Source organism: Alosa pseudoharengus, unplaced genomic scaffold (assembly GCF_046254945.1).
Source record: "Alosa pseudoharengus isolate Yale_2024_CS ecotype anadromous, Long Island Sound unplaced genomic scaffold, YU_APseudo_1.1 YU_APseudo_1.1_scf_15, whole genome shotgun sequence".
In the NCBI taxonomy this organism is placed as follows: Eukaryota; Metazoa; Chordata; class Actinopteri; order Clupeiformes; family Clupeidae; genus Alosa; species Alosa pseudoharengus.
Window position 1 is genome coordinate 35390214 of NW_027468620.1, and position 12732 is coordinate 35402945.

Here is a 12732-nt window from a genome sequence, read left to right on the forward strand (position 1 = left end):
CCTATCATTAAAGGCATAAAAAGCCCCAAAAAATATATACTTAAAAAAAAAAAAGGGCTTACAGTGATGCTAACTGGGCAAGGTACCATGTTGCTATTTTATAGCACTAACAAGGCCCAAAATATAATTACATTTCTGTGGTAGTGTGGTAAGAGTTTCTACAGACAAACCGAAGTATTGTAAACTTTGAAAGTGTACAGAGAGGTTAACAAGACCTGTATCTGTAGGAAGAAAATTCCATGGCTTCCTGGTCTGGTTTCAGCAAAATCTGCGCAGCGCTGCAAGATCGAACTGGCCCGCTGATTTGTCAGACTACTGAGTTGGCGGAATGATGGGGTACTGGAACAGTGACATACAGTGGGCATCGCTTTCAAATGACCACTTCAGTCGCGCATTACGAGGCGTGAAGCTGCGTGAAGCTTTAGTACCACTTTCAGCCACTGTGTGTCGCTCTGCCACTGTACATCGCTCTGCCTGCCGCCCCTTCTGAAAATAAGGAGGCTACCATTAAACATAATTGTTGCCGAGAGTAATCCCAGCCTACGAACTGAATAACAAAATAAATCGTGCATAATTAAACATTACCTCGATTTAGGCTACTTGGGTATGGCTTAAGGCTTGACTACACGGTGGTAACAAAAATCGAAATCGAAATTTGCTGTCTACATTATTGTCAGTGTTGGGGGTAACACAACTACGCAAATCAAAACAGTGTCTTGTGTGATAATTGAGCCAGTAGAGAAATAACTGTTCAGAATTAAATCTGTAGCCTTGGGTAGGCTTCTGCAGAAAACAATGTTGTTGCCGATTTAATAATCTAGCGACGTTTTTAACAGGCTACGCAATAGAGGCTTAGACAACTATGACCCACTTTTTGGTTTCGTAAATTAATTTGCCCTACTTCTTGACTGCAATGTAGTCAATTGACTGCTTGACATGTCATTTTTATTTTTCTGTACAATAAACAAATACATCTGCTTTATGCCGCAGAATTACATTCATATTTGGCTGACTTCTGCAGACGCGCATAAAAACACTGCCAGGCCATCCTTAAAAATATTTTCGTTTGCCGTAACCCGACCGACCCTGTCAATTTAGAACCGACCCAAATATTAATTTTTTTCCCCTTTTAGTCCGACCGACTTGCCGGTTGTAAACTTGCGTTAAGACCGACCGATTTCTTTTTACTCTATACAACCAATACAAATAAAATACTATTTATTTTAGTAGGCCTAAGTATTGTGAATATAAATTGCCTACATACAAACGTAGGCTCTCTTAAATAAAACCCTGTGGCGTCATCTCTACACCATTGGTTTACGCATGTCACACTATTGCCTATACGCTTCGTTTCATTCACAAACATCTCGACTCAACGCTTATTACTTGGCACGAAGCTCTGGAAAAACTGTAGCGATTTTTGTGTGAGCATATCAGTGAACACACTTGACCACTCGGTGAGTTTCACGTCTTTGTAAACAAAAGTTTCATGCGTTTTAGGAAGGATTGTTCCAGTGCACCTATGCAGCGTTCTGGAGGAGGGGCGGCGCTACCACAGAAACCGAAAATTCTCAGGACAGTAGCATGTGTCCAAATTTCAATCTTAAACGTTCTATTTAATCATAAACTATCTGAAAACAGGCCTTTAAGTGTAAAATACCGAACTTGTCCTTTAAGGCTCAACAGCCCATACAGATGAGGTGAAGGCACCACCAAGGTTAGCTAACCCTAACCATGAGAAGACCCGATATCATCAGTGCAACAGGGGCTTGGTATTGTTGTATGGATCTATATGTGGGCAGTGGGCAGCCGTGGCCTACTGGTTAGCGCTTCGGACTTGTAACCGGAAGGTTGCCGGTTCGAACCCCGACTAGTAGGCACGGCTGAAGTGCCCTTGAGCAAGGCACCTAACCCCTTACTGCTCCCCGAGCGCCGCTGTTGTTGCAGGCAGCTCACTGCGCCGGGATTAGTGTGTGCTTCACCTCACTGTGTGTTCACTGTGTGTGTTTCATTCAATTCATGGATTGGGATAAATGCAGCCCAAATTTCCCTCACGGGATACTTATACTTGTTTGAGATTTCTGTGGAGATTCTTCGTAAAAGGAATTTGTGTGGAGATTCTCCATATAAGGGAACTAGATAGATACATAGATAGATAAATACTTTATTGATCCCCAAGGGGATAATCAAGAACCGTGTGATCTGTGAATCGGTGTGATGATTGGCCGTGTAAGGAATTGGTTTACCTTTTTCTGATTGGATGGACACACATACAAATAACTCAGGACCAGTCTGGAATCCAGTCTGTCGTTCAGTTTCTCGTAGCTGCTTCCTAAATCCAGTGATCTGCAAGAAGGGTCATGGGAAGAATTTTCTGGAAATGTATAGCATGAGCAGCTCAGAATTTTTATTTCAAGTTCAGCATGTGTTGAGAACTATGTTTCTCAGCAAAAGCCACAACAAAATGGTAACAAATAGATGTAAAGTGACATATCATGTGGAATTTTTTTTTTATTTTGGCAAGTAGCCGTATAATAAGCGGAATAATGTATGGAACGCTGGTCATTATCTGTAAAATAAGTCCCTTCAGGGCGAAGCAAGACTCCTCCGCTAGCATGTCGGGGTCCGGTTCGCCTTGTCGGGACTTATTTTTCCTGATAATGACCGGTGTTCCATACATTACTCCTTACACAATGCCATCCAAGACACAATGCTAATTATATAACTGGGCGAGACATTTAGTTAATTTATGAACATGCGCTAGATCCTGTATATATAAACTAATGTGTTAATACTGATGGGTCAGTGCAAAGGTGTGTGTGTGTGTGTGTCCACAACGAGAACGAGGCATGTTGTAAATCAGTGGCCAAGCATAGAAAATCTGAACTCCGAGTGTTGAAAACTGTACAACCTGAATTAGGTTATTGAAATAAATTACATAATCGACACAAGACATAAAACATTTTTTTTAGTAGTAATTAGTTACGGTGAAAATCCTGTTATGTTTTCGGTTGGTAATGTTGCTGCCGTGAGATCCTCATAATCACTCTTCCAAACACAGAATACACTCAAATACACTACATAAACTCAAACTCATTAAAACATACTCACACCCATAGAGCTTACCTCCAAAGTGAACTATCTGTCACTGTCCCCAGGTTGAAGTCGAAGAGTTTTGTGAGAATCAGGATCACCTAAGAGAAGAGAAGAGAAGAAAAGAAAAGATAAATACACACACATCCGGTCTCCACGATTTGGTGCACTACTAGATTGGGTACATTTACAGGAACCGCCCGCTAATCACAGCCGTGCTTAGAAAGAGTATTGTTGGTATTTGTTGGGCCTGCTCTTTGTTTGGTTATGTTGTATTGAATCATAAATCTCCACAACGAAGAGGTTTGATTGAATAAGGGTTTGTCTGGTTATGTTGATGATCATAAATTGCGACAACAATGATGAGTAATTAAAACATTTTCTTAGAGAACCCATTATGAATGTGGAGGGGAAGGGTGGGGGGTTGTGGGGGTCTGGGACACAAGGCTTCTGGAGAAGTCGTGGGCCTTATTCAACCAAACACAGATGAAGGAAGGTGCGTTCTTGATAAACCGTTAACTTGTTAAACTGGGAAATTTCCTACCTACAGCACAAAGAATTGAACACCTCTCCTATCTTCTGAAACCTCAAAAACGAGTATACAAAAATATCGCACACTGGAGGATACTTTATTTGCGAATTCACGCAGAGTCAGCAAAAATATATCCTCCAGTGTGTGATGTATATTCGTTTCAATTGTTCTACTGCACACCATCAGCACTTGGAGAAAGAAGGGCTGTGATTTTGAACCTCTCCTGTCTATACCTTCTTTAGTCAAACTAGTAGAGATGGGCTATCTCTCCCTCACTGCTCTTTTTGGTTTATCGCCGCTGGTTTCACATGTCTATCTCTCTCTCTGTAGCTGGCTCCTCTCTTTCTCTCCATCTCTCTCTTTCTCTCCATCTCTCTCTCTGTAGCTGGCTCCTCTCTCTCTGTAGCTGGCTCCTCTCTCTCTATCTCTTTCTCTCCATCTCTCTCTCTCTCTGTAGCTGGCCTCTCTCTCTCTGTCTCTCTCTCTATCTCTCTCTTTCTCTCCATCTCTCTGTAGCTGGCTCCTCTCTCTCTCTTTCTCTCCATCTCTCTCTCTCTCTGTAGCTGGCCTCTCTCTCTTTCTCTCCATCTCTCTCTTTCTCTCCATCTCTCTCTCTGTAGCTGGCTCCTCTCCACAGCTGCACTGACGTCTTCCGAGTAAACTTTTCACTAAGATCCAAACTTACCCAGAATGCAAGTGGCCCTCTTGCTGTGAAGCTATTACAGGTTAATTAACCAATCAAGAGCAAAGACTCCATTTGCATATGAAAATGTGCTGCGTCTGAGAGAGCAGAGCCGCACCAGGACTCATTTAGGATCGAGCCGCAGTTTCCACCTTCATGTAGAAGCTAATTACATCTTAAAGGCAAGGGAGCGGAACAGCAGTTCCACATACCCAGCAGGGTCAGTCACACACTCTCAAACGTACACACACACACAGAATCACACAAACACATACGTGCACACACACACTAGCAGCTACAAAGGCACAGCGAGTTTGAAGTCTTCCCAGCAGGTTCTCTCGTATGCACACACTCACTTATGCATGTCCTGGCTCACACACACACTAGTTGAGGCCCTGTCGTCATGCGCACATACGCACACATACGCACACACACACACACACACACACACACACACGTACACACACACACACACACACACTACTTGAGGCCCGTCCTACCAGTCTGCTCCTAATTACATTAGCATGTGAATGAAGAGACTGCTGCGGGGAAGCACGCGTGTCTGATGCCCAACCCTCCCAGAGACAGCCAAAACCATAGGGAAGTCTGTGTGTGTGTGTGTGTGTGTCTGACTGACTCACTCACTCTGGTTGCTGAGTCCAAATCCTCCGGAGGTGTGTGTGTATGTGTGTGTGTGTTTGCATGTTTGTGGGATGTGTTTTTCATACATTTCTGTAGCTGCATTAGCCTTCTTTTCAAAGCATCTGTGGTAACATGAGCTAGGAACTTTAGGTAATATGTAGCCTGTAGGTAACCTTAATATGTAATCTGTATTGTATGGTCAGGTAACCTTAGGTAATATGTAATCTGTATTGCCAGCTAAATCTAGGTAATATCACAATCAGGGTAAGCTCTTTGTTTCATGAAGCCTACAAATTCAACCTTATTGAAATATCCTTTTAGTTTTTTAGTTTCAGTATTTAGTTTTTTGCTTGTTTGTTTAATCTATATCCGATGAAAAAAGAATTTCAGGGGTCATTGACAATTGAAGTGGACAACTGTTGGAGTGGACATATGAAAGAAATGTTTTGCCATAAGTATAAGGTTAAATATTTGCATACAATATTTGGAGTATTTATTCTTGTTCCTTGGGTTAAGACTGGTGAATTGACCTTTATAGCATATTTATGGAAAGTGTGTTGAAGTGGACAGAAACGTCCAAACGTTTGACGGAAAACTTTTTACAACTAAATAAATTACTAAGTTGTTCAAATTGTATGTGGGCATGTTGTTGGTAGGCTTGGTACTTGGTTTGATGCATATCTGAAGTATTTTGTCTGCTAAATAAGTTCAACCAGGTCAGCTACTGTACTTATGTTTGACAGAAATGTCAAATCCCTACAATTTCCATTAAAATAATGATTACTTTGACATTTGTCACATATTACAGAATGTCCTAGTGTGGTTCATTTTCTTGCTCACATTAAAATATTGTTAACATAATGTGTTGAAGTTGTGTAGTTTTAATGATGTGAAATTAAACACATTTGAGGATGAAAATGGTTGAAAGATGTGATTTGAGCCAACAAATGGTATTTTTGCACTTCTTTTTCCAATAAGTCTAGTCATTAATAATAACATACAGTTATCCAACATAATGACATATTTTGAGGTAAACACAGAAAATCTCAAGTGGTTACCCTGATCGTGAAACTATCCATGTAATCTATATTTTAGGACCAGGTATTGACAGTGTGTGCTCTGGGCTGTTTAAGTTTTTAGTTTGTGTACGTTCACATTTGTGTGTGATTGTGTGTTCACGTTTGTGAATGGCTGAGGTTGTGTATTTAGACTCCTGTCTGTGTGTGAATCTGTATGTCCATAGTTCAGTGAATGTTTGAGGTTGTGTATGCTGGTGGACGTTGTGTGGGTAGAGTTGAGGTTATTTGGAAGTTTGTTATGGGAGTGATTGAGGTTGTGTGTGTGTGTGTGTGTGTGACAGAGTATGATTAAACTGGCACTACACACACACAAACTCAAGGAAGCTTTCAAGCAGAACTCATGAGATTAAAGGGGTTCTCAGCTCATTCATGGGAGAAAAAAAAACAATCAATAGAAATATGTGTGATTGATTGAGGCAGCCCCTCTACCCTACTCCGCACACACACGCTCCCCATACACACACCTTTCTCTCTCACACACACTTCTCATACACACACACTCTCAATACACACGCCTCTCTATCACACAAACACTCATCATACAGACACACACTCCTCACACACACACCTCTCTATCACACAAACACTCATCATACAGACACACACTCCTCACACACACACCTCTCTCACACATACACCTTATACACACACACCTCTCTATCACACAAACACTCATCATACAGACACACACTCCTCACACACACACCTTATACACACACACCTCTATCACACAAACACTCATCATACAGACACACACTCCTCACACACCCCTCTCTATCACACAAACACTCATCATACAGACACACACTCCTCACACACACTCCCTATATGTATACACACTTCTCTCTCACACACACTCCCTATATGAATACACACTTCTCTCTCACACACTCCTCATACACTCACATACACTCCTCATACACACTGTCTTTCACACTCTCCATAAGCACATCTCTCTATCACACAAACACTCATCATACAGACACACACTCCTCACACACACCTCTCTCACTCACACACACACTAACACACACAAAAACCTCTCACAAATACATACACATACAACCACACAATTATTACGCTAATCCCAGTGAACAACCTAATCATGTCCATTCTAGCCAGAGCATTTTCAGAGAAATGAGTTACAGATCTTCTCAATTGCTTCAACACTACTACTAGTGAACTAAACAATCCAAACCATAATGTGATCTAGCAACTGATAGGCACTAGAAAAGGCTATTGTCCTGTTCTCACAGATGATTCCGATATGTGGAAATGTATGTGCAAAACACACACACACACACAAATCCCTTCATATTTCACTGGCTGCTCCACGTGCTCATTTAGAAAGCACTGGCATTCTATATCATTCACTCCACCAGGCACCGCTCAAACATAATTAGTTTTCTGCTTACACACAAAATCTTTACATGTCACAGAATTTCAGAGGCCGAGTTACGTTTTGAAAAGGAATGATTGAGATTAGAATGCAGTTTCATTCAGCAGGATATCTTGCATTGTGTGTGGTAGTTTCACTCACCAGGAGATTGTATGTTTTGTTGTATTGATTGTATATGTGTGGGGGTCTTTTAAAAGACAATTCTGAAAATGTGTCAACAATTGTAAAAAACTGCAACAGATTAATTTAGGTGAAAACACTGAGAATACAAAATCCTCACAGACCAATCAGATGCTCAGGATAAATCAATTAAACCAATTAGATGCTCCGGATAGATCAATTTAACCAATCAAACGCTCAGCATAAAGCAATTAAAGGGCCATGAGTCAGTTGGATGCACATACATTTTATCGTACAGTAATGCTTTCTTTTCATTGTTTTTTTTATCGTGAATACATTTCATTCATTATACTGTATTCTTTGGTATTCTATACTATTCTATAGTATTCTTGCAGTACATTACTTTTCACTGAATGTAAGTTACACATTCTTATCACAATACATCTACTGTAAAAATAACTTTTTATATATATATATATGTTTTGTCTTTTCTGTTGTGTTCATCATGTGAATAGTTTGTTGGGGGGAAAACCATTAGCAACACTACTGCACAAATCTCATGCAGCACCCACTGTTGTGAGTTTATCTCACCTGTGTATGTGTATTTCGGGGGCTTTTGCGTTTTTAATATGATATAACATTGTTTCAGGAGTTTGGTTTTGAGCTGGAAGTTTGAGGAGTTGAATGTGCAACTGTGCTTAAAGGTTTGAGAAATAAAGCATCATTTAAGAAGCGTCTTGGCATAACATACTGTAAAAGTGATATAGATCTGCTTTGTGATGAGCTTTTAATTAATACCATCACTCATAGTACCTATAGGAGAGAACCTTAGAGATTGTCCCTCCTATTCAACTCTTCAATCTTTGATCTTATCAAACTCTATAATCATCTCAAGTCAAGTCAAGCCACGTTATTTGTATAGCACATTTAAAACAGGAGTTGTTTACATATTGTGTTACAGTTGAGACAGTTAAGAGTTGACAATACAGAAATAGATGAGTGGAGCAAGGAGGCAATAGGGTAATCACTAGTAAGAAGTGGTTCTACATGGCAGTTAAGAAAAACATAAACAAATAAAGTAATATATAAGATATTAGATACAAAAATAAATACAATTATGCAGCATTTTTGACTGCTTTTCTTTATTTTATCTGTTGACTTGTAAATTAATATTTTGGTTAACCAGACCACTGTTGTCCTTCTCCCTCTTTATGTTGAGATTCTGAGCCACCGGGTGTGAGAATGCATGACACAAATTCTCTCTCGCATACGTACACATACACACATTCTATCTCACATATGAATGCATACAGACATTTTATCTCATATGAACACATACACACATTCTATCTCACATATGAATGCATACAGACATTTTATCTCATATGAACACATACTGTACACACATTCTGCCTAACAAGCAAGTGCTGTCAAAGTGCTGTACACTCTTCCCCATGCGGCATGATTCCCTATGCTCAAACCCTGAAGTTAAGCATGTACACTGTGTGTGTGTGTGTGTGTGTGTGCAGTACATACATGTCAGAGAGAATGAGAGCTAATCAGTGCGTGCGTGTGTGTGTGGAGGAGGAAGAGTGTGAAAAGGCTATGGGAGAGTGTATGACCATTAATTGATGCTCAGTATGTTTATATATTCTACCCCATATTAATAGGACTGCATTATCCATTTTTACCGTCATTTTATTAAGTACTACCTTTACATACAAATCACAGTAACCAGAGAATGCTGGTGCAGAAGTTTGAGTGACAAGTGACAGCCAGATAGATGACATGAGAGAGATGGCAGGGGGTGAAGAGGAAGTGTGTGTGTGTGTGTTTTAATAGATGTGATGATAGGATATATAAAGCTATGCCATGAAATACTGGCTTACTAAGCCACTCAAGCCATGTTCAGCATATTTGAATAAGCTAACCCTCAGCCAATACCCATCTCACATAAGCCAAAACAGCCAAAAACTAAACTCAAAAAGCCAGGGTCAAATTTCACTCCCACGGCCAGCATGACAAGAAGCATGATAGAGATAAATGAGGTAAGGTCTGACAAGAGAGGAAGAGAGGGATAGAGTGAATGACAAGAGAAAAAGAGGGATAGAGTAGTGAATGACAGAGAGAGAGGAGAGGGATAGAGTAGTGAATGACAGAGAGAGAGGAGAGGGATAGAGTAGTGAATGACAGAGAGAGAGGAGAGGGATAGAGTGGTGAATGTAAGAGAGGGACAGAGTGAATGACAAATGACAAGAGAAAAAGAGGGATAGAGTGAATGACAGAGAGAAAAAGAGGGATAGAGTGGTAAATGGAAGAGAGGGATAGAGAAGGATTGGGTAGAGAAAGAGGGTGCTCACGCTGCTGTTGTATCCGGTCCAATATACCATGGCTTGATTATGTGCCGAGTCTCCGAACAGGGAAAAACTGGAGCTGCTCAGCTGGATCTCCGAGACGCTCTGTCCATCAGGAAAACGTGCAGGTCCTCTCCTCTCTGCTCCTCTCTTTACCTCCTCTCCTCTCCTCTCTGCTCCTCTCTTCTCCTCCTCTCCTCTGCGCTCTGCTCCTCTCTTCTCCCTCTGGTTCCGCCAGCTGTGCCCCTCCTCTGCTTGCCCGGGAGGTGCCCCCGCTGCCCCAGCGTTCGCTGCCCTTCTGTCCGATGCCCCGGGAGGATCCACAGGTTCCCCGTCTGTGTGCTGCTGGTGTTGTGGAGCTCCAGCCCGTGTGTTAACAGAGACCTCAGCGCTGAATCTTCTCGTCACATCAGCCGTGGAGCTGCGGGGGGCGAAGTCCAGCACCACGAAAGCCCCCAGCAGTAACCAGCAAACCCCTCCAAACACGCCCTGCAGAGACGCCATGCTAACCCTAACACACACCCCCCCGTCCCAGAGCACAGCCAGGAGCCCAGTGCACAAGGCAGAGATGCACAGCACTGATCCACAGCAGCCCGCACTCACACACACTCTTCAGAAATGTCAGGACTGTGTGTGTATGTGTGTGTGTGTGTTACTGAAACAAGAGAGTGTACGTGCATGTGTGTGAGATAAGAGAGGCAAGTCTGTCGATATTTTGTGTGTGTGTGTGTGTGTGTAGGTGTGTGTGTGTGTGTAAGATGTGAGTGTGTTGTAGGTCGGAATGTATCATACTTGAGAGGCGGAGCTCTGAGCTGAGAAGTGATGCGATTTCAAATCACCAATAACTGATCGCTGAGATACAGACACACACACACACACACACTTAAGCTGGAGACCACGAGACAGACACACCCACTCCGTCAATCAAATCCTCCTGGTCACTGATATCAGCCAGAGGAGCATTGAGAGTTTGCTGAGAGTGGGAATGAAAGCATGGCCTTCCAGAGCACTGAAACATTCCTCAGTGTTCCTGTCATGTGCATAAGAGCACAGACTGTTGTAAGGAAAGGAGTGAAACAACTGGACCAATCAGCAGCTCAGATGCAGCAGCAGAACACCAACATGAATTGTTTGTTTCTAGTTTTTGGAGCCTGGGCTGCGTACAGAGAATGTTTTTTAATCGGCTTGAAATTGCGTACGATCACTGACTGCACCTTGATGACACGAAGAGTCTATAGGAGGCAGCAGAGAGGGAAGAGTAGGCGAAAATGAGATAAACCATCAGATATACATTAAGGAGATAAAGATTTGCAGCCACATTGGAATTTAGAGCCAAACTGAGACACAGAATTTTACTGTGAAGAATAACATTGTTAGCCTGACGAGCCAGACCCACATCAAGATGTTGGGTCTGGGAACTCACCAATCCGAGGGGCGGGATAAACGGTTGTCTTTCAAATTCCCTCTGCACGCAATAGGATAGCGCTATAGCTATGACTTATGTGCCATTCTTTGTTCTTTTCTCAAATAAGAGCTTAACTCTTTAAAGTCTTAAAGAGTCGCGGCCCAAAGCCGATTTGAAAGACCGCTGTTTGCCAGCAGCGGCAGCCATCTCCTTTGTTTTCAAGTAGCAGGGAATACTTGCGGAACTGTCGCAACTCTGTAGTCATTTATGTTAAGCCTGCCCACCCAACCTTGTTTTACACTATGCAAGATTTTTACCCTTACAAAGCCAATTTGATGGTAAATTAACTTGTAATAGGCAAATCGTTCAACTAGCATAGCTATACAGCACGGCAGCCCGCCAAGCCAAAAATCTGTGTCAGATAAAACTGCAACAGGAAAAACAGTCTCAGATGAAAAGCTGTCAGTCAGGTATCAGACATCAGATGGAAAGGCATCAGGTCTCAGAAAAAACGTAATTAAGGCTATGTTTATACATACTTCGCCTTTCTTCTAGTCGTTGATGCCAAGAATGATGGAGCAAAAAAAAAACAATCGTGGCCTCCCCGTCGGGGAATCGAACCCCAGTCTCCCGCGCCGGCGGCAAGGATTGTTACCTGCTGTTTTGCAGGGTTTTTTTTAGGCCGTTTCCAGTCTCCTAAAATCTTGTCCTGAAATCACTACGGATGTCATATATTCTTGGCCACTACTTCTCCTACTCCTAGCTCATTCTTGGCACTTGAGGTTAATGACGCTACAGAGACTCTCTGCTCTACACTGGCATCTTGTCTGAATGCAGCATGTCCTCTTTCCTCAAGACCTACTCGTTCTAAACCTCGTCATCCATGGCTGACGAACAGTATAGTCTCAGTACGAAAGGAGCTGCTGAGAGGAAATGGCGTAAATCCAGAGATGGAAATGATCTTAGTAACTATGGATGTAATCTCTAACCACCAAGTATAATTTGTATGGCTCAGTTATCATGATGGCATGATGTTCAAACGAGTTGTGGACCTGAGCAGGCAGCAACTGTGTAAACCTCCAATCATCAGAGAAAGCCTGTCCCGCCTCCTCTACCAGACGAATGACTGGTATGCGAAAAAGCATAATTGGTCGACAATGCTGCAGGTGTGGCAGTATTCTCTGGCCTAATCCACGTCTCTGTAAGCGCAAGCAATTGAAGCGATAACTGTGAAGCCAGAGCAGGAATGAAGTCCGCTTTATTCACTGCAGATTGGCAATTCCACAACCCCACAGAAAAAGTAGGACAAGCCTGCTCAACTGATTGTTGCCTTTCAACATCAGTGCGCTTATTAACCTGACCGGATACAGGGATATGTTGAAGGCACATTATTAGAAGGATTGTCAGATAACAAGACAAGATGAGA

At 42.1% G+C, this 12732-nt stretch overlaps 1 protein-coding gene across 1 annotated transcript in view; it reads right to left on the reverse strand.

The window, feature by feature from the left end:
- The window catches only part of sorcs3b (sortilin related VPS10 domain containing receptor 3b), a 95274-nt gene extending 84869 nt beyond the window's left edge, over positions 1 to 10405 (reverse strand). The window contains exons 1-4 of the mRNA XM_076285243.1: positions 10310 to 10405; positions 9908 to 10006; positions 3127 to 3194; positions 2247 to 2346 (exon numbers count right to left, since the gene is read on the reverse strand). Coding sequence (XP_076141358.1) covers positions 2247 to 2346; positions 3127 to 3194; positions 9908 to 10006; positions 10310 to 10405 — 363 coding nt within the window. The remainder of the gene's footprint in view (positions 1 to 2246; positions 2347 to 3126; positions 3195 to 9907; positions 10007 to 10309) is intronic.
- Positions 10406 to 12732: the final 2327 nt, after the last annotated feature.